The following is a 25,632-nucleotide window of genomic DNA, read 5'->3' as shown; positions in this document are numbered from 1 at the left end:
TAGAGATGGGGTTTTGCCATGTTGGCTAGACTGGTCTCGATCTCCTGGCCTCAGGTGATCTGACTGCGCAGGCCTACCAAAATGTTGGGATTACAGGTGAGAGCCACTGCGCCCAGCCTTTTTTTTTTTGAGACGGAGTTTTTCCTCTTATTGCCCAGGGTGGTGCACAGTGGCGCGATCTGGGCTCACTGCAACCTCCGCCTCCCGGGTTCAAGTGAGTCTCCTTCCTCAGCCTCCCGAGTAGCTGGGATTACAGGCATGTGCCACCAGGCCCGGCTAATTTTGTATTTTTAGTAGAGACGGGGTTTCTCCATGTTGGTCAGGCTGGTCTTGAACTCCCGACCTCAGGTGATATGCCCACCTTGGCCTCCCAAAGTGTTGGGATTACAGGTGTGAGCCATCGTGCCCAGCCTTTTTTTTTTTGAGGCGGAGTTTCGCTCTGTCGCCCAGGCTGGAGTGCAGTGGCACAATCTTGGCTCACTGCAGCTTCGAACACCTCGGTTTAAGCAGTCTTCCTGCCTCAGCCTCCCTAGTAGCTGGGACTACAGGTGCACGCCACCATGCCTGGCTAACTTTTAATTTTTCTAGAGAGGGGGTTTCTCTATGTTGCCCAAGTTGGTCTCGATCTGCTGGCCTCAAGTGATCCTCCTGCCTCAGCCTCCTAAAGCACTGGGATTATAGGCACATGCTACCATGCCTGGCCATTCAGTTTTTTTGAGTGACACCAGTCCAGATGTGGTCTCCTTGGCATATGTTGTCATTGTGGCGACCTGTGTAAAACACTCAGCTCCTTTTTTATGCACCTTCCTTTTTTGGGTATTTAAAATTGCCACTTGAAGGTTGAGTCTCCTCCATAATGTATCCATGAAACGTAGTTGGCTTTCAGCTCCTTTTCCTCTCTAGCAAAAATAAACCTGTCAGTACACAGATTAAACAGGAAGCCAACATAAAAAAGCCTTCAAGAACTCTTGGCCTGAGGCCCTCGTGGAACATTCCCAGTGAGAGCTGCCTGGTAAGGAGGAGACCTGCCTAGGATAACCCCAGGGGCTCTGGGCTCATCAGCCCTGTACCTGCCAAAGTGGGTCTCCACAGGTAGGACGGAGGTGATAGGTGAACCCTGACACCTGTGTAGGCTCTGTGTATGTGTGTTTTCTCTGGACTATTGAGGCCCTCTTGGGTTTTTCTGCTGAAAGTGGTCTTGTTCCTGTTTCTTTCTTTCTGCACTTGACCTCTAGGGTCACGCGATCGTCCCCCTCAACCTCCCGAGTAGCTGGGACTACAGGCACATGCCTCCACGCCTGGCTAATTTTTTTATTTTTTTTATTTTTTGTAGAGACAGGGTCTTGCTCTGTTGCCTGGGCTGGTCCGGAGCTCCTGGTGTCAAGCGATTCTCCTGCCTTAGACTCCAGAGTGCTGGGATTACAAGTGTGAGCCACTGCACCCAGCCCAGTTTCTTCTGCTTACGTCCCTTCACACTTCCTGCCTGAAACACCCTCCCCTCTGAGTTCCTTGTTTGAATCCTACCAGCTTTTTGAGGCCACTGGAGGAGAATGCTGCAGAACCTTCCCAGTAGCCCAGGCATCACCAGTTCCCCTTTTTTGATGCCTTGAAGCACATGCACTGTCTATTTGGACATTGATTTAATTTTAGCATCTTTTCTTGTGTTCTTAGATGATGTCAGGTGTGTAAGTCTGTGAGGCTACCACGGTTGTGGGAGGCAGAGACTGCCTGGTTCTTCATTTGTACCCTCCATGGTATGTCATATGTGCTCACATGATGGCTTTGTTGAGGGTTAAGTTGAACTTGCCCTCTCCTGGGTTTCTATGTGCCAAGGAGTGTTTCCTCTTCTTCCTTTTTTTTTTTTTTTTTTTTTTTGCGGGGGGACAGAGTCTTCCTCTCTCACCCAGGTTGGAGTGCAATGGTGTGATCTCGGCTCACTGCAACCTGTGGCGCCCAGGTTCAAGCAGTTCTGCCTCAGCCACGGGCAGCTAATTTTTTTTTTTTGAGACGGAGTGTCGCTCTGTTGCCCAGGCTGGAGTGCAGCGGCAGAATCTCAGCTCACTGCAACCTCCGCCTCCCAGTTTGAGTGATTCTTCTGCCTCAGCCTCCTGAGTAGCTGGGACTACAGGTGTGTGCACCTCCATGCCCGGCTAAGTTTTGTATTTTTAGAGAGACAGGGTTTCACCATATTGGCCAGGCTGTTCTCAAACTGCTAACCTCATGATCTGCCTGCCTTGGCCTCCCAAAGTGCTGAGATTACAAGCATGAGCCACCATGCCCGGTCCAATTTTTGTATTTTTAGTAGAGGCGGGGTTTCATCGTGTTGGCCAGGCCGGTCTTGGACTCCTGACCTCAGGTGATCCACCTGCCTCGGCCTCCCAAAGTACTGGAATTATAGGCGTGAGCCACTACGCCCGGCCCCTTTTTTTTTTTGAGACGAAGTCTCACTCTGTCACTCAGGCTGGCATGCAGTGGTGCAATCTTGGCTTACTGCAACCTCCGCCTCCTGGGTTCAAGCGATTCTTCTGCTTCAGCCTCCCAAGTAGCTGGGATTACAGGCATGTACCACCACACCCAACTAATTTTTTTGTGTTTTTAGTAGAGATGGGGTTTCACCATATTGGCCAGGCTAGTTTCGAACTCCTGACCTCAAGTTTTCTGCCCGCCTTGGCCTCCCAAAGTGCTAGGATTATAGGCATGAGCCACCGTGCTGGGCTGCGGCTCTCAGCTTCTTTGAAGGCCGCGTGTGGACTGACCACATAACCTGGAGCAGTACAGCGGCACCTGATTTTTGGATGGTCTAAGAGATGGCAGAAATGCTGTGAGGCAGGGGAGACATTGATTTTATGCTGCTGTTGCCTGTTCCCCCGCTCCCCACCCCACAGACCATGTTTCATTAGTGAATATGAGACTCTAGGCCCCTTGGGGCCTCGGGTTGATGGGTCGCTGTGCACCTTTCCCATTGTCCGGTGGTTTCTGCTGCACTGAAGGGTCCTTCGCTCTCCTCTCTCGAGCTTTGCAGGAGGGTGGCCCAGGATTTGGGAAACCCAGGCAGCGAGCCCTGCGTTACACATCTAGGCCCTTCATCTGCAAGCTGATGCCTGTGAGTGTCATCACCCCCTCTAGAGACAGTGGGGGAGAACAGCTGTTTCCCACCTCTGCACTGGGTGGCCACGGCCAGTCGCAGACTTCCGGGATCCACAGAGGCAGCACCTTCTGCTGTTGACTAAGGTTTTCTTGGCAGTGAATTGGCAGTGACAGACCGGTGGGCTTTCTGGGAAGCGCAGCTGTGGGCCATCTGTTGTCTGTGCAGGGACGTTTACGAAGCCTGGGAAGATTGAGGGCTTTATCATGAAGCAAGTGAGTGAAATCATCTTCCTGGAATTTGTGGCCATTCAGGCCTTGGGATGTTTGAGCATCCTCTCCCCCACATCCCTCTTGAGGTCACACACTGAAGAGGATTTTCCTGCTGCTGTTTGCAGGACTAGGATTCATAGTAGGTCAGGTCTGTGTGGGGCTCTGGGTGTGCAGTCCCTCCACCCCCATCTCCCGCAGGTTTTTAGTCATTGAGCAGCAGAAATGAAGTTCTGTGGGCAGAAATTCATCTCCTTCAGCCTTGGCCTCAGTGGAGTGTGGAGTCCGCCGGGGTGCAGCTTTATGTGGTCGAGCTAACACTGGCCAGAAATGGTGTGTGACCCCACCAAACAGGATGTGTCTGATGGTGAATGAGTATGGCTCATCATGACTCTTTTTTTTTTCTTCTTTGAGATGGAGTCTTGCTCTGTTGCGCAGGCTGGAGTGCAGTGGCACCATCTCAGCTCACTGCAACCTCCGCCTCCCAGGTTTAAGCGATTCTCCTGCCTCAGGCTCCTGAGTAGTTGGGATAACAGGCATCTGCATCATGCCTGGCTAATTTTTTTGTATTTTTATTTTTAGTAGAGATGGGGTTTCACCATGTTGGCTAGGCTTATCTTGAACTACTGACCTCAGGTAATCTGCCCGCCTCGGCCTCCCAAAGTGGTGGGATTACAGACGTGAGCCACCGTGCGCGGCCACGGCTCATCATCACTCTTGAGAGGAGCTCATTTTCTCCCGTCTCTCCCTGCTCCAGCTTTTCTTTCCGAGTCTGATTTTGATTGATTGAGACAGGGTCTCGCTGTGCCACCCAGGCTGGAATGCAATGGCATGATCATAGCTGGGAGAACAGCCTTGAACTCTTGGGCTCAGGAGATCCTCCTGCCTCAGCCTCTTGAGTAGCTGGGACTACAGTTTTGTGCTACCATGCCCAGGTAACTTTTTTTTGAGACAGAGTCTCGTTCTGTCACCCAGGCTGGGGTGCAGTGGTGCGATCTCGGCTCACTGCAACCTCCACCTCCCTGGTTCAAGCAATTCTCCTGCCTTAGCCTCCCAAGTAGCTGGGACTACAGTCACATACCACCATGCCCGGCTAATTTTTGTATTTTTAGTAGAGATGGGGTTTCACCATATTGGTCAGGCTAGTCTCAAACGCCTGACCTTGGGTTGTCTACCTGCCTCGGCCTCCCAAAGTGCTGGGATTACAGGTGTGAGCCACTGCACCCAGCCTGCCCAGCTAATTTTAAACAATTTTTTGTAGACACTGGGTCCTGCTATATTGCTCAGGCTGGTCCTGAGCTCGTTGACTCAAGCAGTCGTCCTGCCTTGGCCTCCCAAAGTGCTAGGATTATAGGCCTGAGCCACCATGCTCGGCATAAATTGGATTTTTAAAGAGAAAAGTTTCTTTTTCTGGGTGCTTCGTTGAATAGAAATCTTGTTTATCTCATGAGTCATAAAGCGGGGCATCTGGGCTGTAATCATCAGACTTCTGCCAGACTTACCCTTCTGCTAGGTGTCTTTTAATGGTGGCTGCAGGCAAATATTTTTGAGGTAGATTCATTAGAACGTTGCCGTGTGGTAGCTAACCATGTGGTAGCTTTTATGAGTTTACTTGTGGATGCTCTAAATTTGGTTCCTGAGTTGTTTGGAATGAAAGTTTGGGATTTATCTATAGGTATTGACACTTCTCAAGTTGCTCAGTTAGTAGGCTCTTTAAGGAATAAGAGGAAAGGGGGCTGAAGGAAAAATCCTTTAGCAGAGCTTGAGTTGGGCTCACTTTTTAAAATGTTCTAGAAAATCTGACATTCATAACACAAGCAACACACCCATCTCCCAGCCCCTCTTCACTCCCCAGTAACTGAGGGGGGCTTCTGCAGAAGTATTTGAGGTGTGACCCAGTTGCATATTTCTTTAACCAGGTCACCATGGCTGTTATTGGCTCCCTTGCTGTCCCCAGCTGTTCCCCAGGTCACCTCCCCACCTTGCTGCCTGTGTCCAGAAGGCGTGCACCGGTTCCAGTGGATCAGAAACCTGGTTCCAGAATTTGGAGTCTCCAGTTCTCACGTTAGGGTGCTTTCTTCCCCGGCAGAGTTTTTCGAGCTCATGAAGGTAAGTGGTATCTAAAGGAAAGAAGTTTGAGTTAGAGCTTTTGGGGGATCAGGTTGGTGAGTCCTGAGTGCTTTCTAGTCTAGAAACTTTGGATAGCTGCTCAAGCTTATTCCTTCTGGGTTTTACCTGTCAGGTTTCAGCTTCATAGATGGTTGAGCTGAGCCACAGTCAGAAACTTGCCTGTGGGGCCAGCGTCTCAGGTGGAGAAGCTCTGAGAAGGCAACAGTGAGAACAAGGACCTAGACCTTATTTTTATTTACTAATTTTGTTATTTTTGAGAAGGGGGTCTCACTATGTTACCCAGATGGGTCTTGAACCACTGGGCTCAAGTGATCCTCCTGCCTCGGCCTCCCAAAGTACTGGCCACCGTGTGCGGCCACGGGCCTAGACTTCGATTCTTTTTTTTTTTTTTTTGAGACGGAGTCTCGCTCTGTCGCCCAGGCTGGAGTGCAGTGGCTCAATCTTGGCTCACTGCAAGCTCCGCCTCTCGGGTTCACGCCATTCTCCTGCCTCAGCCTCCCGCATAGCTGGGACTACAGGCGCCCGCGACCACGCCCAGCTAATTTTTTGTGTTTTTAGTAGAGACGGGGTTTCACTGTGTTAGCCAGGATGGTCTCGATCTCCTGACCTCGTGATCCACCCGCCTCGGCCTCCAAAAGTGCTGGGATTACAGGCATGAGCCACCGCGCCCGGCCTAGACTTTGATTCTTATGGGCGCACTGATTCCTTTTCCTCCATGGTGAAGTTGTGGACCACTAGAAGGGAGGTTGGTGAGGACTGAGGACCCGTGGGTCACATGGGTATGTCCTTGCTAAAGGTGACAGGGGAGGAGGGCATCTTTATCTAGTCTGTGTATGATGGACCCCTAAACCGGGAATCATCTCCAAACACAGTAGTGTCATCTTGGTAGATGTAGTAGGAAGTAAAAACTCGTGGGTGCGATTTGATATGCATGAAGAGGCCTTTCAAAGTAACTGGGAATCTAGACATCCTGGGTCTAAGGCTTGTAGTCTTGGTTCTTTAGGGACTCTGTCTTAAGTGTGTGCCTTTCCTCTCCAGGTAGTGATGTAAGTTTTGCATTTGGGGGGTTCAGCTTTCAACATGTTACTCAGGCTTACATGCCACATCTGGTTATTCTGGTTAAACTGCTAATTGGAATGAACACTAATCAACACTAATTTTTAAGAGCATGAACTCTGAGTTTGTATTAGCAGTGATATTAGAATGAAGGTCTAGGCCAGGCATGGTGGCTTATGCCTGTAATCCCAGCACTTTGGGAGGCTGAGGCCGGTGGATCACCTGAGGTCAGGAGTTCGAGAACAGCCTCGTCAACATGGTGAAACCCTGTCTCTACCAAAAATACGGAAGGGTGGCACACACCTGTGGTCCTAGCTAGTCAGGAGGCTGAGGCAGGAGAATCGCTTGAACCCGGAAGGTGGAGGTTGCAGTAAGCCAAGATCGCGCCATTGCACTCCAGCCTGGGCAACAGAGCGAGACTCTATCTCAAAAAAAAAAAAAAAAAAAAAAGAATGAAGGTCTGATGGGGCCAGGCAAGCAGGTAGAATGCTGAGAGACAGTAGGAAATCTGGGTAGAGACTCCCCTTTCACCTTTGTGCAGAAAATGAACTCACTCATTTGAGTGCCTGCCCATTTTCTCTCCTTTGGCGCTTTTGTTCTGTTTGTTGATCCACGCTTAGCTTGGCTGGCTCATTCAGAATGCATTCTTTGTGTGCACACAGGCGTGTCCTTTTGTTCTCCCCTCTCACCTGCCTCCCTGCTCTGCTCACCTGTCCTTGTTTGTACCGAATGATGCTGCAACTGTTGGCTCTTTGCTCCTACTTGATTTTCTCCTTGGCTTGAAGAAACAGGTTTTTCTTTTCTTTTCTTTTCTTTTTTTTTTTGAGACGGAGTTTCGCTCTCGTTGCCCAGGCTGGAGTGCAATGGCACGATCTCGGCTCATCACAACCTCTGCCTCCTGGGTTCAAGTGATTCTCCTGCCTCAGCCTCCTTAGTAGCTGGGATTACAGGCATGCACCACCATGCCTGGCTAATTTTATATTTTTAGTAGAGACAGGGTTTCTCCATGTTGGCCAGGCTGGTCTCGAACTCCCGACTTCAGGTGATCCGCCTACCTCGGCCTCCCAAAGTGCTGGGATTGCAGGCATTAGCCACCGTGCCCAGCCTGAAGAAACAGGTTTTTCAAAGGCAATTTTCTCTGTCCTAATCGACTCTGGGAGGATGACTGACTGTCTCCACATAGTGGTCCCTGGCCAGGAGGTCGGGCCCTGCCTGAGGAGGGTGGGCCTGCAGAGAGCAGGAAGGGGCAGAGAGGCTTGCCTCAGCAGGCCGAGAAGACCCTAGGGCCTCCTTTCCCTGCCATCTGGGTTGAAGCGTGGGCAGATTCTTCTGGTTTGTGTCACACTGAGTAGCACGTGTTTCTTCCCAGGGCGCACAGCGAGAAGGGAGGACAGTGCTGGTTTCTGCCTGGTCCCCATGTCTTCATTATAGCTGTGGGGCCTGGTGTCCTGTAGTAAACAGTCAGATATGCTTTGGTTGCCTGAACTAAATTGTCTTATGCCTTATTTATTTTTTCCCTTTCTTTATAATCATCACCCCCACAAACATCTATTTTAATTGGTAACAAAACAAAGGAAATAGCAACCTTGGGAAGTTGCTTTGTTTTTTCCTTGTCCAGAAGCCTTTCCTAGTGATTGTTCATGTTTCTGTCTAGTCAAGTTGCCTGTCTTCCTGTGTTGACGATGCAGGGTGGGCTGTGTTGTTCCTTCTCATAGGGAAGCAGGTAGATGTGAAGCTGCCTCCCTCTCACCTGGGTCTCCTATGTATCTTTTGGGGGTTTGACCTATGGTAGCACTGCCATTCTTTGTACCCCTGCCTCCTTCTCTGGGGTGGGGCTGCTAGGGAGAGGCCCCTGGCTGTTAGGACTGATTTGGGGTATCATCTTGGGGCACTGATGTGTTCTGCTCATGTGTCTATATACCTGTCCATCTGTGTTTCAAGAGTGATTCGTGCCCAGTATGGACATTGGAAACTGCAGATGGGTAGAAGGTAAAGAGGGCAGGTTTGAGACAGAATCTTGCTCTGTTGCCCAGGCTGGAGTGCAGTGGTGTGATCACAGCTCATTGCAACCTCTGCCTCCTGGGTTCAAGTGATTCTTCTGCCTCAGCCTCCCAGGTAGCTGGGATTACAGGCACGCGCCACCATGGCGTGGCTAATCTTTATGTTTTTAGTAGAGACAGGGTTTTGCCATGTTGGCCAGGCTGGTCTCAAACTCCTGGCTTCAAGTGATCTGCCTGCCTCGGCCTCCGAAAGTGCTGGGATTATAGGCGTGAGCCACTACACCCAGCCTGCCTTCATTCTTCTTAATGGCCGTGTTGCATTTTATAGTTGGCCTAGACTGAGCTTTACTTTGCAGGCTGAGTATTTTCATTTAGGATTGTGGGACCTTATTTGGGAGGTTACCATACACGTTTCGAGCTTGCTTTAAATATTAATTGGTGAAGACATAGGATAGTTCAGCTTGGAGTGGGATTTGCCTCCCAGGTCAAAGGGTTCTGTTTTCTTAGTGAACCATGAAAATGATGAATTTGAATTTTGAATTTTTCTCCTCTCTCAGGGGCAGATAAGAGTAGCCAAGAGGCGGGTCGTGATGGCATCCCTCTACCTGGGGACAGGTCCTTTGGAACAGGAGCTGGTAAGGTTTATGGGGAGATGGTTGTGGCAGCAATAGTGAATGGGCCCCAACATGCCACAGCTTTTTGTGCCATGCAGTTGGTGTGGAGCTGCCTTTCCTTGGCCTCCATGTCAGAGCCAGCTCTTGTTTTTGTTGCCCCAGATATGGGCATGTCAGGAGGGCCTGGTGAGGAGAGCATGGGGGAGGGCCTGGTGAGGAGAGCATGGGGGAGGGCCTGGTGAGGAGAGCATGGGGGAGGGCCTGGTGAGGAGAGCATGGGGGAGGGCCTGGTGAGGAGAGCGTGAAGAGGTCTGGTGTGGGCCTTCTAGGCCTCACTGGCAGTGTCCTCCTATCCACACAGGGCCCCAGGCAGCTCTGTCTGCCAGTTCAGGGCTTGGCCGACTGTGGCCTGCAGGCCAAATGTGGCCTGCCACCTGTTATGGCGTAGCCTGTGAGCTAAGAAAGAATGGTTTTTACATTTTCAAATAATTGGGGAAGAGAAAAAATAATATTTTGTGACTTATGAAAACTTTAAATTTCTGAATTGGTAAACAAAATTTTGTTGGAACACAGCCACACTCATTCATTTGTGTATTGTCTGTGGTCACTTTCATGCTGCAGCGGCAGAATGGGGTAGTTGTGACAGCGCCCATTTGGCCCGTAAAGCTCCAAATATTTACTCTCTGGCCGTTTACACAAAAGGCTTTCTGACCCTGTACTAGACAAACGGACCTGAGTGCAAGTTGGGCTGGCTGGCTGGTTCTGCCAAGGGCTGGTGTCAAGTGCCAGGGCTGCGGCCAGCCTTGTTTCCCTCGGACTTGCTGTTGTGCCACACTTGTCACTTACAGTGAGATAGGTGGGTGGGAAGGAGCCAGCAGTCACCAGGTTTATGTGAGGTGTTGGGGCCAGCGCAGGTTCTGGTGCATGGCGGGATCTGAGGCTCAGCTGAAGTGAATCTGTGAATGAGATCACTGCTTTCTCTTGGGTCTCCTGGGATTGCTTTCCGCTCGGTATAGTGAAACAGACGGGCCCATTGCCCAGAGTTAGTGCCGTTTCTTGGTCTGTCCTTGTTCAGAGTCACTGGTGGGAGCTATAGGGATTGGAGTGTGGAGAGGGAGGTGCAGTGGGTTCACACCTCCCCTTTCTGCCTCTCCTAGGAAGGAGGCCTCCCTCTTTTTTTTTTTTTTTTTTTTTGAGATGGAGTTTTGCTCTTGTTGCCCAGGCTGGAGTGCAATGGCGCGATCTCGGCTCGCCGCAACCTCTGCCTCCTGGATTGAAGTGATTCTCCTGTCTCAGCCTCCCGAGTAGTTGGGATTACAGGCATGCGCCACCACCCCAGCTAATTTTGTATTTTTAGTAGAGACGGGGTTTCTCCGTGTTGGTCAGGCTGATCTTAAACTCCTGACCTCAGGTGATGTGCCCACCTTGGCCTCCCGAAGTGCTGGGATTAGAGGCCTGAGGCACTGCACCCGGCCGCCTCCCTCTATTTTTAGGATATACCCTCCACTCCAAGCCTGGAAGCCTGTGTGTTCTCATGGGAGAAGAATGGAATGTCCGCACTGCGGAGAGTGGCCAGTGGGCAGGCCGTGTCTTGGATTCATTCATTTGCCAAATATTTACTAAGCACTCTTTACGAGGAGGTCACTGTTGGTTGTGTCTGTGAGGATTGTCTGTGTTGAAATGTACGTGAGACCTGGTGTCGTAGCGTTTCCAGGGTGGCACGGGCTGGCTGTCAGGCAGCACGCCTCTGCCTGCAGGTCCCTTTCCATTGCTGGAGGCCTGGGCCCATCAGGCCCCTGGGTGCTTCTTCTGATGATCATGAAGGTGCTCTCAGACAGAGAGCTTTTGCGGTGTTGGTGTCCGAGTGCTGATGGCACAAACCTATCTTTGTGAAGATGACGAGGGCACTAGCCGATGGGGCGGTTTGTTTTTCTTTAAATACACACACCTCTTTGGGTCTTAATCTTCTCTTCTGTGTTCTTTCTTGGTAGGTGGACTGCCTGGAAAGTACTCTAGAAAAGTCACTCCAAGCAAAGTTTCCTTCAAATCTCAAGGTCTCCATTCTCTTAGACTTCACGCGGGGCTCACGAGGTAGGTGGCATGCAAGCCTGGCCCCTCCTGCTTCCTGTGTCAGATCCTCAGTCCCAAGAGGAGTTACTGTCACCCCCTCGTCCCCAGGCAGAGACAAGGCTATTTGAAGATCATCCAGGCTGGCCCAGGACTGCCTGACTGTGTGAGTTAGGATTTTTTTCTGCAGCAAGTGACTGAAAGCCCAACTAAAAACAGCTTAGGCAGGAGCCGAGTGCAGTGGCATGCCCTGTAGTCCCACCTGCGTGGGAGGCTGAGGTGGGAGGATTGCTTGAGCCAGGAGTTTGAGTCCAGCCTGGGCAACGTAGCCAGACTTTGTCTCTTGAAAAACTGCCTTAGGCAAAAAGACTTTTGTGGACTCCTGTGACTGATCTGCTTTGGGTGGCTTGTGATTTGGGGTTTGGCCATGTTGCCAGGATTCATCCCCTAGCTGTTTCCTTTGGGCTGGCTTCCTTCTCAGGCTCTGTGTGATGGCCCCTGGTGGCTTAGGCTTGTCTCCCCATGACACCTTGTCTTTTGGAAGAGTCTGATTCCATGAGAATCGGGTCAAAGCTCCTGACTGGCCTGACGGTGGCATGCCCAGCTGGGAGCTTGGAGTGTGCCGAGTAGCCCAGCCCAGGCCTGCGTGCTCCCTCATGGAGCTGGGGGTGAGGGGCAAGGTGGGTAGGGTCGTCTTCACCCAGAGCAGAAACGCTGCGAGTGGGTGGGGTAGTGCCCCCGGAGAAGGTTGGGTGCAGTTACCAGGAGAAGGGTGAATGGGTGCTGTGTGGCAAAAAGAGCAGGCGTCTGCCACGCCGAGGACTTCAGGCCTGAGACATGGCCAGCATGCAGGACAGAGGTTGGCCTGGAAGTCCTCTGTCTAGGAGTAGCCCCAGCTGGTGTGACTGATTCGGGTGGACGGCACAGGTGAAGGCGAGGCCACGTGGAGGTGGCTCCTCATTGGGGGCAGGACGCCTTCCTGTTGTGAGTCAGCTGCCGTTTTCTCTGTCTGTGTTCAGGCCGGAAGAACTCGCGCACAATGCTGCTCCCACTCCTGCGGAGGTTCCCAGAGCAGGTCCGAGTCTCCCTCTTTCACACGCCGCACCTCCGTGGGCTGCTGCGGCTCCTCATCCCTGAGCGCTTCAACGAGACCATCGGCCTCCAGCACATTAAGGTGTACCTCTTCGACAACAGCGTCATCTTGAGCGGGTGAGTGCTTCCCACCGTCAGTGCTTTTGCCCTCCTGCTCCGCAGGCTGGAGGGCAGTGGAATAGGAACAGTGGGAAACCCGTTCCCCTCAGTCTTGGAGAACCTGCTTGTAGGTCTGGCTGCTGTGCACCCGCAGCACCTCCCCGACACTGTCTCTGCTACTGAGGCTAGAAGCCCCCAGGGGCTGACTGGAAGCCACTGTTGACTGGGCACTTAGTCTGTGCTGGCCACTCAGGTGTGTTGTCTGTTCCCACCCTCAGTGACCCTCTGTAGTATTTTCCTCACTGTGTACATGTGGAAACAGGTCAGAGAGGATGAGTCACTTTGTCAGGTAGACAGAGCCAGAAAAATAAACAAGAGTCAGACCTGGAAGTCCAGGTCCTTAGGCTGATAAATATGGGACCTTTCACAGGCCCTCCCCTCGGCAGTGGGGCCAGGATTGGGTTGCTGGTGCTGAGAGAAAGCCCTTGATTGCATCCTTGCTCTGGGACTGTACCAGTGGCAGCTGTCACTTAGTGGGACAGAGAGAACAAACAAACATGGGCGCTGATAAATAGCCCTGCATGGGCTGGGCGCAGTGGCTCACGCCTGTAATCCCACACTTTGGGAGGCTGAGGCAGAGGGATCACCTGACGTTAGAAGTTCAAGACCAGCCTGGACAACATGGTGAAGCCCCGTCTCTACTAAAAATACAAAAATTAGCTGGGTGTGGTGGCACACACCTGTAGTCCCAGCTACTCGGGAGGATGAGGCAGGAGGATCGCTTGAACCTGGGAGGCGGAGGCTGCAGGGAGCCAAGATCATGCCACTGCACTCCAGCCTGGGCGACAGAATGAGATTGTCTCAAAAAAAAAAAAAAAAAAAGCCCTGCGTGGTTAGTTGACTTTCTGTGTCTGCATCTCTTCTTCTCAGCTAGACTGTCGGCTCCTTGTGAGGAGGAGCCTGTGGGTCACTTTGCTGTGTCACCTTGGATCAACTCTGGCTTTGTCTTTTGCACGTGTTCATTGCTGAGTAGCTATTTGTTAACTGCATCTTGACCTGAGTTTGTCACCCCCCTGCTAGTTCACCTGAGACCTGGGTCACCAGGACATGCTGCTGCATACCCTTGCCTGAGTCCTCCTCACCTGCATCTTCCCTCCCTGTAGTGCAAACCTGAGTGACTCCTACTTCACCAACCGCCAGGACCGCTACGTGTTCCTGCAGGACTGTGCGGAGATTGCCGACTTCTTCACGGAGCTGGTGGACGCGGTGGGGGATGTGTCCCTGCAGCTGCAGGGGGACGACACGGTGCAGGTGGTGGATGGGATGGTGCATCCTTACAAAGGTAGGGGCTGCCGCTGACACCCTTCTGTGGCTGTGGGTGGGGTGGAGTGAGGGCCTGGGAGAGCACACCTCTAGGTGGTCCTGCCACAGGCATAGGGGACATGGGTGGCAGGGCTTCATGCTGCTTTTGTCCTTGAAGCCAGACAGATGTGACTCACTGACCATCAGTCATGCTCTGTGGGTGAGAGAGCCGGCCCGGAAAGGTGGGAGCTTGGGCTTGGGACTCCTACTCCTTGAGGCGGAGTCACTCAGGTTTGCACTACAGGGAGGGAAGACGCAGGTGAGGAGGACTCAGGCAAGGGTATGCAGCAGCGTGTCCTAGTGACCCAGGTCTCAGGTGAACTAGCAGGGGGGTGACAAACTCAGGTCAGGATGCAGTTAACAAATAGCTACTCAGCAATGAACATGTGTGCCTGGGCGAGTGACCCAGAAGCCTGCCCCACATCACAGGAAGCAACCAGGCCAGCAGCTGTTCACCTAGGGCTCATTTCCCCAAGCCTATCACCTGGGCCTGTGGCTCCCAGCTCCCTTGAGCTCTGTGGCCCCCTGCCTGGAAAGTGAAGTGGAAGAGCTCTCAGCTCTGCCCACTGGAACCAGGCGGGTTCTGGCGCGAGTGTTCTGGGGCATTTGCATTCCTGTGATTCCTGCGGCTGTGGCTCCCCCATGGCCTTTAGAAAGCTGCTGCTGGATTTGCAGCAGTGTCTGAACTTGGGGAGGAGGAGCTGAAGGTGGAACTTGTTGGGAGAAGAGCTCTCTGCGTCTTGTGGACCTAGAATGGAAGCATTTAAGTGGGCTGTCTGGTGGAAGCCCTGTCCTTGTGTCAGGGGAGCCCTGGGCCTCAGACCCCGACTGTGATAGTGTGATGCTCTGCCTGCCGCCATGCTCTGTTCCTACTGTTGTATTTTGAATTTCTTCTGGTGGAGCTCTGTATCTCTCTCGCTGAGTGCCTACCTAGCATCCTCAGCTTTGCTTTTTGGCCCAGAAAGCCTAAAATATTTACCATCTGGCCCTTAAAGAAGATGTGTGTGGATCCCTGGTCTAATGTAACGGGCCAGGCATGGATATGAGAGACAACAGGCCATGCTTAGGCCAGGATGAGAGCCAGCACGCTCGGAGCAGGAGCGGGGAGACTCGAGCCCAGCTGTGCTTGGGAGAGTGAGTCCACAGAGAGGCTCAGGGTGTGCTCAGGGCCCCCGGTGCTCCTCCCTCCCGCAGCCCTGTCCGGCATGTGGCAGTGTGACTCCTTTCTCCCCTGGAGGGTGTTGGCATCAACAGGCTAGACTCCTGCATGGGCTGGTCCTTCTCTTTGTTCTGTAGCCCAGCCCTGAAAGGCACTGAGTGTCTGTTCCTGCCCCCAGCTCAGACCATGCAAGCCAGCAAGGATGACCTGGGACAGCCCTCCTTCCCTGTTTCACTTCCCTGATCAGCCTTGCCAAAGCCTTGTTGTTTTATCAATCCTTTATCAGACAATCAACTTTGGACAGTTGATATTCTCCATTTTTGTATCATTTTCATTCTAGTAATTTCTATTCATATATATATACACACACATATGTATGTATATATTTTTGAGATGGAGTTCTTTGCTCTCGTCACCCAGGCTGGAGTGTGGTGGCACGATCTCAGCTCACTGCAACCTCTGCTTCTGAGGTTCAAGTGATTCTCCAGCCTCAGCTGCCCGAGTAGCTGGGGTTACAGGCACACACCACCACACCTGGCTAATGTTTGTACTCTTGGTAGAGACAGGGTTTCACCATGTTGGCCAGGCTGGTCTCAAACTCCTGGCCTCAGGTGATCTGCCTGCTCCCGCCTCCGTTAAGTGCTGTGCTGGGATTATAGGCGTGAGCCACTGTGCCCGGCCTGTTCTTATTTTTATTTTTTGCTTCCCTATACTGTATTCTTGGTTTTATTCTGTTGTTTCTTTCCCCTGTCTTCTTGAGTTGGATGATTAACTCATTAATTTTCAGCTTTGTCTTGTCTGATAATAGCATCTTTCCCTTCAGTGTGTCTGCATGGTCACCTGTCACCAGTGTCTTGTCCAAATACAAAAGGTATCCCATGCAGAGCCTGAGCCTGCCCGTTCTTCCTCTCTCTCAGGCACTGTCACTGCTGTGGGAAGCTTTCCCACATGGTGATGTGCTTATCCAAGGTGATGGCTTGCCCTGTGACCCCATCTGTGGAATACGCACGCTCCTTTTTTGGTTATACTTGCATGTCTTTATTTGACCGAGCTTCCTTATTGAAGTAGAACATGCACCCCGAGCACCAGTTGCAGGTGTACAGCCATGAACCTGCTGCTAGTGGACCTGCTTCCTGGAGGCCCCCCGTATGTCCCCCCCAAGGAATTATCCCAAAGGTAACCACTATCCTGATTTCTCTCCCTGTCAGTTTGTCTTGCCTGGTTTTGAGCTTGTTTGTAATTGGAATGATTATGTCGACATGCTTTTCACTTCTGCCTGAGTGTGGGCTACTGTGGACCAGGCCCTTGTCTTGGGCAAACTGTATCCCCAGAGGAGCCTCGCTCTGGGCTTGGGGTCCTGGGCCCACTCAGTGAGTGTTCAGTGAACATCCAGTTGTAGCATCTGCACCTGCCTATCACATGCCCTGTCCCCTGAGCTGGGCAGAGTCCAGACCCTCCATTTCTCTTCCCTTCACTCTTCTTTCACGTCTTCCCCAGGGGACCGGGCCGAGTACTGCAAGGCAGCCAATAAGAGGGTCATGGATGTGATCAACTCAGCCAGGACCCGCCAGCAGATGCTGCATGCCCAGACCTTCCACAGCAACTCTCTTTTGACCCAGGAAGATGCAGCAGCTGCTGGGGATCGCAGACCAGCCCCTGACACCTGGATTTATCCGCTGATTCAGATGAAGCCCTTCGAGATTCACATCGATGAGATTGTCACTGAGACCCTGTTGACTGAGGCAGAGCGCGGGGCAAAGGTCTACCTCACCACTGGCTACTTCAACCTGACCCAGGCCTACATGGACCTGGTCTTGGGCACTCGGGCTGAGTACCAGATCCTGCTGGCCTCACCAGAGGTGAATGGCTTCTTTGGGGCCAAGGGGGTGGCCGGCGCCATCCCAGCAGCCTATGTGCACATCGAGCGACAGTTCTACAGTGAGGTGTGCAGCCTGGGACAGCAGGAGCGGGTCCAGCTTCAGGAGTACTGGCGGAGGGGCTGGACGTTCCACGCCAAAGGTGCGCAGCGGCTGGCTGGAGGACGTTCCAGCGTGGGACAGCCACAAGCATGGGCAGGGGGTGGGGAGCCCTGGCGCCTGCCTGTTAGAGTGCTGCACTTCTCCCTTCTTACCTTCCCAGCAGCCGTTGCAGGCACATCATAGCTGTCCCATGACTTGGGGAGAGGAGAGCATTCATCTCCTCAAGGGAATTTTTTTTTTTTTTTTTTTTTTTTTGTGACAGTCTTGCTCTGTTTCCCAGGCTGGACTGCAGTAGCATGATCTCAGTTCACCGCAACCTCCACTTACCGGTTCAAGCTAAGGTTCCCACCTTAGCCTCCTGAGTAGCTGGGACTACAGGCGCGTGCCACCATGTCTGGCTAATTTTTGTATTTTTGTAGAGATGGGATTTTACCATGTTGCCCAAGCTGGTTTTGAACTCCGAAGCTCAAGTGGTCTGCCTGCCTTGCCTCCCAAGAAGTGAATTTCAGTTGTGTAAAATCCGTCTCTTTTATGCATCAAAGACTGTATATGGTCACATTATTTGGTGGCTGTGGTAAAGATGTGGTGACATAACCTCTCCTAAGAGATGGAGAGGAACATGGCTTAGCCGTGAGATGGAATGTCACTCTTGTCGCCCGGGCTGGAGTGCAATGGTGGGATCTTGGCTCACTGCAACCTCCTCCTCCTGGGTTCAAGCGATTCTCCTGCCTCAGCCTTCCGAGTAGCTGGGATTACAGGCCTGTACCACCACGCCTGACTAATTTTTTATGTTTAGTAGAGATTGGGTTTCTCCATGTTGGTCAGGCTGGCCTTGAACTCCTGACTTGAGGTGATCCACCCGCCTTGGCCTCCCAAAGTGCTGGGATTACAGGCGTGAGCCACCACACCCGGCCCTTAGCCTCGTCTTGATTGTCAGAGTTCCTGCTTGTTGGCAACTTTTTTTTTTTTTTGAGACAGAGTCTTGCTCTGTTGCCCAGGCTGGAGTGCAGTGGCACGATCTCGGCTCACTGCTACCTCCGCCTCCCGGGTTCAAATGATTCTTGTGCCTCAGCCTCCCTAGTAGCTGAGATTACAGGCATGCACCATTACGCCTGGCTAATTTTTGTATTTTTAGTAGAGATGGGGTTCCACCATGTTGGCCAGGCTGGTCTCGAATGCCTGACCTTGTGAGCCACTTTTCTCGGCCTTCCACAGTGCTGGGATTACAGGCGTGAGCCACTGCGCCCATCTGGCAATGCCTTTCTCAGGGAGAAAGAAGATTCATTAGGGATCATTTGTTTTGGCATCAGCAGCCCAGTTTTCCTGTCTTTTCCTCACTATTGCTATTGTTTTTTTCCCTATATGCCAATGTCTGCCTTTTTTCCCCATAGCTGAGGAATGGAGGCTCTGTGCACAGTCTTGCTGGTGGGGGTGGTAGGAAGAGGGTCACACTCTGCAATGCATGTTTATCCCTCTCAGGCATCTGGCGGAGCAGCCGAAATGGGGCAGAATCCCAGGGGCAGCTCCCCAAGACATGGGTGCAACATGCTGGAAACCTTGTGCTTAGCAGTGGGCTTACTGCATGGCCTCTTAATGCTGGGAGGGTGCCTGCCTCTAGCAGCGGGACCATAACTCCTTTCTGACGCTGGGGACCCCCAATCCTGGGGCTAGTCTGTCTAGAGAAGGGGAAATGGTGCCTGGAGGCCCCTGCGCCGTGAGTACATCCCACGGCTTTTCTGGCTTCTCCCTGGGCAGTCCAGAGGCCTGTTTTGCTCCTTCTCTTGTCCTGGTCCTAGTGGCTTTCGGAAGAGCTGAGTGAGTGGGGGCCCTCCATGGATGGGGAATCTAGGCTGTGGACTGCCGTGGGCACACAGCTGTGTTGTTGAGACTCGAGGCATCTTCCGGTGCTCAGGTGGTTTGTTTTTGTTTTCTTTAAACTAATGTTTTTCAACTGGGGGATGCGTTGTAAGAAATACTGAAGCCGGCCAGGCGTGGTGGCTCACGCCTGTAATCCCAGCACTTTGGGAGGCTGAGGCGGGCAGATCATGAGGTCAGGAGATCCAGACCATCCTGGCTAACACGGTGAAACCCTGTTTCTACTAAAAAAATACAAAAAATTAGCCGGGCGTGGTGGCGGGCGCCTGTAGTCCCAGCTACTTGGGAGGCTGAGGCAGGAGAATGGCGTGAACCCGGGAGGTGGAGCTTGCAGTGAGCTGAGATCGTGCCACTGCATTCCAGCCTGGGCAACAGAGCGAGACTCTGTCTCAAAAAAAGAAAAAAAAAATACTGAAGCCCGGGTTCCCCTAGACCATCATCCAGCTCTGTGGGGATTGAACCCACCATGGTGTTTAAAAAACGCCCCTAGGAGATTCTGATGCCTAGCCTAGCCTTAAGAACCACTGTCCCAGCTTGGAATGGGAAGCTTCTGGCATGTCCAGGGCATCCCACGTGCTGCTTTGAGGCCCACAGGCCTGTCTAGGCAGGTGGCATTGTTTGGTGCGGAAAGTGACTGCCACACTGTCCTGCAGGGCCCATCCTGGCATGTGTTGTGGCTGAACCAGGCTGGTGGTCAGTGTCTCAGGGCAGGTGGCCCCAGCCCGTGGCGGGTGTGGAAAGTATTTTTTGGATTGGCGTTACTTCTGGGAATAACAGCAGTACCCAGGGATGGGGTATTGAAAGAGTTGGCCAGTGGGGCAGCTTTGACCTTTGGGGAGGCCTCAGACCCACACTGTCGTGTGTTGGAGAGGTGCAAAGGAGTGGCTAGGCGTCGCTTTCCTCAACTGCACTGTGCTGGAACGATGAGGAGGCCCCTTAACTCAGCCTGGAGGGTGGGAGGCTCCTGGCCTGTGGCTTCTGACTCTGCCACGGGTTATTTCCCTGAAGTGGCTTTGATAAACGTGAGCTGACTCCCCAGTTACCGCTGAAACAGAAACACCCAACCTGCTTTTCCGGTGCATCTTGCCTTTTCCCGGACTGATGTGCTTCTGCCGCTCCCTCTCTCCTGCCCTGGTGCGGGTGGTGTTGGGTTGGGGCGGGGGGTGCCCTGCAACCCAGGAGTGCTGGATGAGTGGGAAATTGGGGATGATCTTACAGCTGGATCCCAGGGCACGTGCCCATGTGGGGGATGGGATTGGGGGAGAGTTGGCAGAGGTGGGGGAGAGTTGGCAGAGGTGGGTGAGGGATGGATGGTGCGTGGAGGGGGCTGCTGCTGAGCAGAGGGGCTTCACCCTAAAGCCAGGAGCCAGAGGTCAGAGGTCACTTGATGCTGAAGTGAGAGGCGAGGGTCCTTCCCTGCTCAGTGGTTGTGTTCCCAGTGGGATCTTAAGTCAGCACCTCTTCAGGCCCATCTTTTGATGGTCACTTCCTCCAGGGCAGCCTGTGTCAGGTGAGAGATGAGTGGGCAGCCGCAGGGTGCTTGTGGATTTCGATGGCTGGCCCAGTGGACCATTCATTTCCTGACTGTCTGCCCTTTGCAAGGCACTTGCTGGGTACAGGCTCTGTGCCTCCTTGGGTGTGTCTGTGTTTGGGCCCCAGAAAATTCCTGCCGGTGGCTATGCACTGATACCTCCACTCCTTTACTCAGGTCCTGTAGGACAGGCCTGGGCTGATCTCAGCTCCTCCTGCTCCCAGAAGCCCTTGGGCAGAGACAGGTAAGCCAGGACTCTGTGGATTCTAGATCCTCGCTCCTCAGACAGCACTCTGCTGTCAGCACAGCACTCTCTGGGAGCCAGGCAACAAGAGGCTTCACGGAGTGACTGTGTTGAACTTGCTGGTGGCCCCATGAGTGTGGTGATGCAAGGAAGAGCAGCGTGGGGGGAAGAGGCACCTTCTCATGTGAAATGACCCCGTGGCTCAGCAGCTGCCAGTGGATTTCAGTGCAGTCTGGTGACAGAAAATTCAGAGGGCTGGCCTTTATTCTTTAGGGTTTTCTGTGTTGTCAAGTATTGCCAGGACTGTCTGGCAGTTGCTTAGATGCCTTGTTGGAAAGATTCTTGTGTGATAACCATTTGCCAATTGTTCAACAGCCTGATACACCTCTTTTGCATACTATGCTGATTTCTTAACATATTTTATCTATCAGTCAGTCAATCAGTCTATCATGTATCTCTATCACATTTCAATAAATTGAGCTGTTTCTAAGAACCAGAGGAACACTCAACTATTTAAAGGCATGCACTAGAGACTTCTTTTGCAATATGGTTTATCTATTTCATTCTTATTTGGATTTTTGTAAAGGGTACCTATTCAGAATACTCAGGAGAAGCCATGCAAGTGTGATTTGGCGTAGGGATTACTAGACTTGAAGTCTAGAAGCCTGGTTCTGAGTCCACATTTACCTGTGGCCACAGCTGAGGGGCCTGGCTTAACCTCCTTCCTGTGCAGTCAGGGGATGGCTCTAGATTGTCAGGAGGACACGGGGAACAGGGCTGATGTTTGACTTTCTGTAAAATAACCGTATGGTTCCTAGGCCAGGTGAGGCACCCTGGTGGGGCGCGTGGAGGTTGAAATCACACTGGGGGCCGAGGGCTGCTGCGCGTCCCTGAGTGAATAGATTGGCAGAAGGGAGTGGGGTAGGGGTCTTGAATCCCTTGGTGCCGTGTCTCTGGCCTTGCTCCCTGTAGTTCTGTTGCGCTGATTCGGTCGTGAAGGAAGGTGCTGCCAGGCCGCTTCACCTGCATCGCCTTGGCTTTGGGAGGTGGGGCTGAGTGGGCATCTGGGTTGGATCTCAGGCAGGTGGCAGTTTCTCTGATTCATGGTTGTCAGTTTCCTGTTGCCTGGCCCTCGCTCCTCCCCCAGTAGGTGTGGTGGGACAAGGTTCTGGGAGCTGGGGTAGAATTTGGACTCTTAACGGGAAGTGCCTTGTGCTGCCGCAGACACATCTGGATGGGTGCTGAGCTTTCCTTCCCAAGCCTGGTCCTGATTGGGGGTGGGGTACAGGCAGGAGCAGCCCGGCCTTGTCAGCCGTTGAAAGTGTGGTATCTGCTGGGTTGCCAGTAAGCTCGCTTCGAGGTCTCGAGAGGCAGTGCAGGGGAGGCTGAGTATGAACCGTGTCAAGCCAGTTCTTATGTCTCTCTTCATCTTTCTGCTCCATGGAGGTGAGGGACAGAGTGAGTGGTGCCCATCCCATTATCACATTCAGGCAGGAACCACGCTGTGCTGAGCCAGGCTGTGTCCATCTGCTGGGACATGGGCTCTGCCCTCCGGCGTGCATTTCATGAGGAAGATCAGAAAGTGAGTTTTAGCATGTTGACTTCCATTTCTTCTGGACGCAGTATTCTAGCACTGACAACACAATGTGGGTGGCTAGGGCGGAGCAGGTGTTGGATTAAGAGATTTCTGGCTCATGCTGACAGGGAGATCTGTTAATGGTTGTGAGAATGTCACTATTTTTATTGCCTTCCTGATAGGCCAATTGGCGTTCTGCCCAAAGGTGAACTGATGGTGAGAGGCGGGCAGCCCTACCCTGTTTGCCTAGGCCACATGTGGGGCGGCTCTCCCCTGGGCACCCAGTGGGTGTGGTAGGGGTGCTGTGCCCGTGCAGATTGCTCGCTTCAGGCTGAGCACACACACCAGCCCATGGGCCCTTACAGTTTCTCAGAGCTGTACTAATGTCAGAGCAGGCGAGCGCTTATCCTGTAAGGATAAGTCTGTGATGTCTTTGTCCCCTCCGTGTTTTTACTGGAGTCTGAGAACCCTGTGAGATTTATTGCAGAATGCTGTGGGAGCGCTTGAGGGAGGAGTACGTGTTCATGCATGTACTCTTAAAATGTTCATACACTTCTGCCTTAGAACTGCAAAGGCCTGGCGCGGTGGCTCACACCTATAATCCCAGCACTTTGGGAGGCCGAGGTAGGCGGATCGCCTGAGGCCAGAAGTTTGAGACCAGTCTGGCCAACATAGTGAAACTGTGTCTCTACTAAATATACAAAAATTAGCCGGGTGTGGTGGTGCATGTCTGTAATCCCGGCTACTCGGGAGGTTGAGGCATGAGAATCACTTGAACCTGGGAGATGGAGGTTGCAGTGAGCTGAGCTCGTGCCACTGCACCCCAGCGTGGGCGAGACTCCGTCTCAAAAACAAAACAAAACAAAACAAAAAAACAAAATAGGCCAGGCGCAGTTGTGGCTTACGCCTGTAATCCCAGCACTTTGGGAGGCAGAGGCGGGTGGATCACCTGAGGTCAGGAGTTTGAGACCCAGCCTGGCCAACATGGTGAAACTCCGTCTCTACTAAAAATACAAAAATTAGCTGGGCATGGTTACAGCCGCCTGTAATCTCAGCTACTCAGGAGGCTGAGGTGGGAGAATCGCTTGAACCCAGGAGCCGGAGGTTGCAGTGAGCCAAGATCGCGCCATTGCACTCCAGCCTGGGTGACAAGACGAAACTCTGTCTCAAAATAAAATAAACCAAAACTTCAGAGCTTTTTTTTTTTTTTTTTTTTGAGATGGAGTCTTGCTCTGTCACCCAGGCTGGAGTGCAGTGGCATGGTCTTGGCTCACTGCAACCTCTGCCTCCTGGGTTTAAGCCATTCTTCTGCTTCAGCCTCCCCAGTAGCTGGGATTACAGGCACGCACCAGAATGCCCAGCTAATTTTTGTATTTTTAGTAGAGATGGGGTTTCACCATGATGGCCAGGCTGGTTTTGAACTCCTGACCTTGTGATCTGCCCGCCTTGGCCCCCCAAAGTCCTGGGATTACGGGGGTGAGCCACTGTGCCTGGCCGTCAGAGCTTTTTTTACACTTAGTTTGACCTTTTTTGGGAGAGACATTATTACTCTCAGTTTGTTTATTTTATTCAAACAGATATTTAACAAATACCAGCTGTGTCCCAGGCATCATTCGGGACGTTGGGAATGGATCACTGGGTACCAGACAGACTAACTCCCGGCCCTCCTAAGGCTTATACTTTGATGGAAAGCAGATAATAAGCAGATGCGTCTCTACAAATATCAGGGAACGAGCTACGAAGAGCAGAGCAAGAGAAGGCTCCAGGCTGCTGCAGGATCTGTTACAAGGGGGCTCAGGGAGGGCCTCTCTGAGGAGTAGACACTCGGGCAGTTGGCCTGAGTGAAGAGGGAGCATCCATGCCACCGTCTGGGGCCGGAGTGTCTTGGCAGAGGGGAGAGAAATGAGGAGCCCCCTCAATCACATGGGGCTTGCAGAACAGCAGGGGCGCTGGGAGTGGTGGGCACTGAGATTAGAGGGTGGGCAGGGCCTGTTGGAAAGGGCTCAGAAGCCACGGTGCGAGTGCTGAGGGAGTGCTGCCATGGAGGCCAGGAGTGCCGAGGCCTGGATCAGCCTTACGCAGGGCAGTATGACTGTGCAGGAGAGCAGGGGCAGGCGTCCTTTCTGAAGAGGAGGCCCAGAGCTGGGAGGCAGCAGCAGTCCCAACTCCAGTCCAGGTCCTCCTCTGGTGTCCCCGCGACACTTGATTTATAGTGAGTGTTTGTGGAGTAGCAGCCGCCTCTGCTTCCCCTGCACCCTGCCCTCTCTGGCACCCAGGGCTGCAGCATTTATCTCTGCCCCATGAACTGCCAGCAGTCAGTCCGTTCCCAAAAGCACTTGGTCCGCAGAGGGCTGCTTCCTCCCTCCCCAGGCTATCGTTCCTGCTGCAAGTCTCCCTAATCTGATGGTTCCTGGAATAGTAAAGATGTCAGGCCCAAAGGTCAGGCCCTGGGATGAAGAGTCGGGCGTGATAACCAGTTTACAGCCTTGGACTGGGAAACAGATTTCCCGACAGCGAGTCCCAGGCCTGATAGTCTTAGCCCTGTGTATACACAGCCTGACATCCTGACTGGTGGTGCAGGTCTGACTGGAGCTCCAGACCGCTCAGGCCTAGAGCGAGGGAGATGAAACAGAACTAAAGGGCTCCTGCTTTTTTTTTTTTTTTTTTTTTTTGAGATAGGGTTTCTCTCTGTTGCCCAGGCTGGAGTGCAGTGGGGGTAATCTTAGCTCACTGCAGCCTTGACCTCTAAAAGGGCTTTTAGATTCCCCTTCCCCCGTTGGAAATTTCCCAGTTGTCCTCAGGGCACAGACCAATGGCTAAAACTGACTTGTGAACTGAAATCTTGAAAAACCATTGTTCCCAGCTGCCCTGGCCTGTGGGGCATGCTGGGGTGTGGGCATCTCACAGCAGCACCCCGTGGCATCTCTGGACCTGGCAGGTGTTTGACTCATGCTGTCTCCTTAGGGCTCCCCAGAGGGCATCAGACTGGCCTGTGGTCGTTATTTTCTTTCTGATGGAGAAAGATTGCAGTGCAAATAATTCTGGCGGGGAAGTTGATGGGCAGTCTCAGGTACGTTGAAAACGTGAGCTACCTCTCAAATCCTGAGCACTCACCTGCTGAAAAACCCTTATTCTTTCTATATGGGAAACATAGATAGACATAGAGACTGTCTACAGATACGTATACAGTCTATCTTGGGGTCAGGAATGAGCAATAGATGGAGAAGCGGTTGTGCGTATGATGAAGTTGTGCACTGGAGGTGGCCTGTCTGCCTCAGCGCTGGCCTCTAGGTGGCCTCATAAAGAACCGAGCCAGTGCTTACGTGGATTTGGCAAATAAAAGGTATGTGTAGAACCACGCACCTCCAACCTTCCCCACCAGATTCTGTGGTCTAGGAGCTGTGGGGTGGACACCCGAGTCATGGTAGCGTGACACAGAGCAGCCTGACCCTCGTCACCGATGTGGGCGTGTGGCCTTCCTACTCATCACCGTC

At 52.5% G+C, this 25,632-nt stretch overlaps 1 protein-coding gene and 1 non-coding gene across 12 annotated transcripts in view; both read left to right on the top strand.

Moving 5' to 3' along the window:
- PGS1 (phosphatidylglycerophosphate synthase 1) overlaps nucleotides 1-25,632 on the top strand; it is a 45,979-nt gene that overhangs the window by 8,532 nt on the left and 11,815 nt on the right. For 5 of the 11 annotated variants that reach the window (XR_010133706.1, XM_055388777.2, XM_055388781.2 and 2 more), the window contains exons 2-7: nucleotides 5,274-5,463; nucleotides 9,098-9,175; nucleotides 11,146-11,245; nucleotides 12,241-12,430; nucleotides 13,576-13,754; nucleotides 16,431-16,952. Coding sequence is in view for 7 of the 11 variants with exons in the window: in XM_055388777.2 (XP_055244752.1) it covers nucleotides 5,274-5,463; nucleotides 9,098-9,175; nucleotides 11,146-11,245; nucleotides 12,241-12,430; nucleotides 13,576-13,754; nucleotides 16,431-16,952 (1,259 nt within the window). In the remaining 4 variants the exon portion in view is untranslated. Of the gene's footprint in view, nucleotides 1-5,273; nucleotides 5,464-9,097; nucleotides 9,176-11,145; nucleotides 11,246-12,240; nucleotides 12,431-13,575; nucleotides 13,755-16,430; nucleotides 16,953-20,495; nucleotides 20,563-25,102; nucleotides 25,209-25,632 lie in introns of all 11 variants that reach the window. The other 6 variants (XR_008680248.2, XM_055388776.2, XM_063706049.1 and 3 more) reach the window with 3 other exon arrangements.
- LOC129534018 (small nucleolar RNA SNORA30/SNORA37 family) lies at nucleotides 12,828-12,956 on the top strand. The gene has a single exon (XR_008680434.1). It is a non-coding gene; the product is annotated as a small nucleolar RNA SNORA30/SNORA37 family (small nucleolar RNA).

Source organism: Gorilla gorilla, chromosome 4, assembly GCF_029281585.2.
Source record: "Gorilla gorilla gorilla isolate KB3781 chromosome 4, NHGRI_mGorGor1-v2.1_pri, whole genome shotgun sequence".
NCBI classification, from domain to species: Eukaryota; Metazoa; Chordata; class Mammalia; order Primates; family Hominidae; genus Gorilla; species Gorilla gorilla.
Note: the sequence above shows the minus strand (reverse complement) of the source record. Positions and strands in the feature narration are given on the sequence as shown.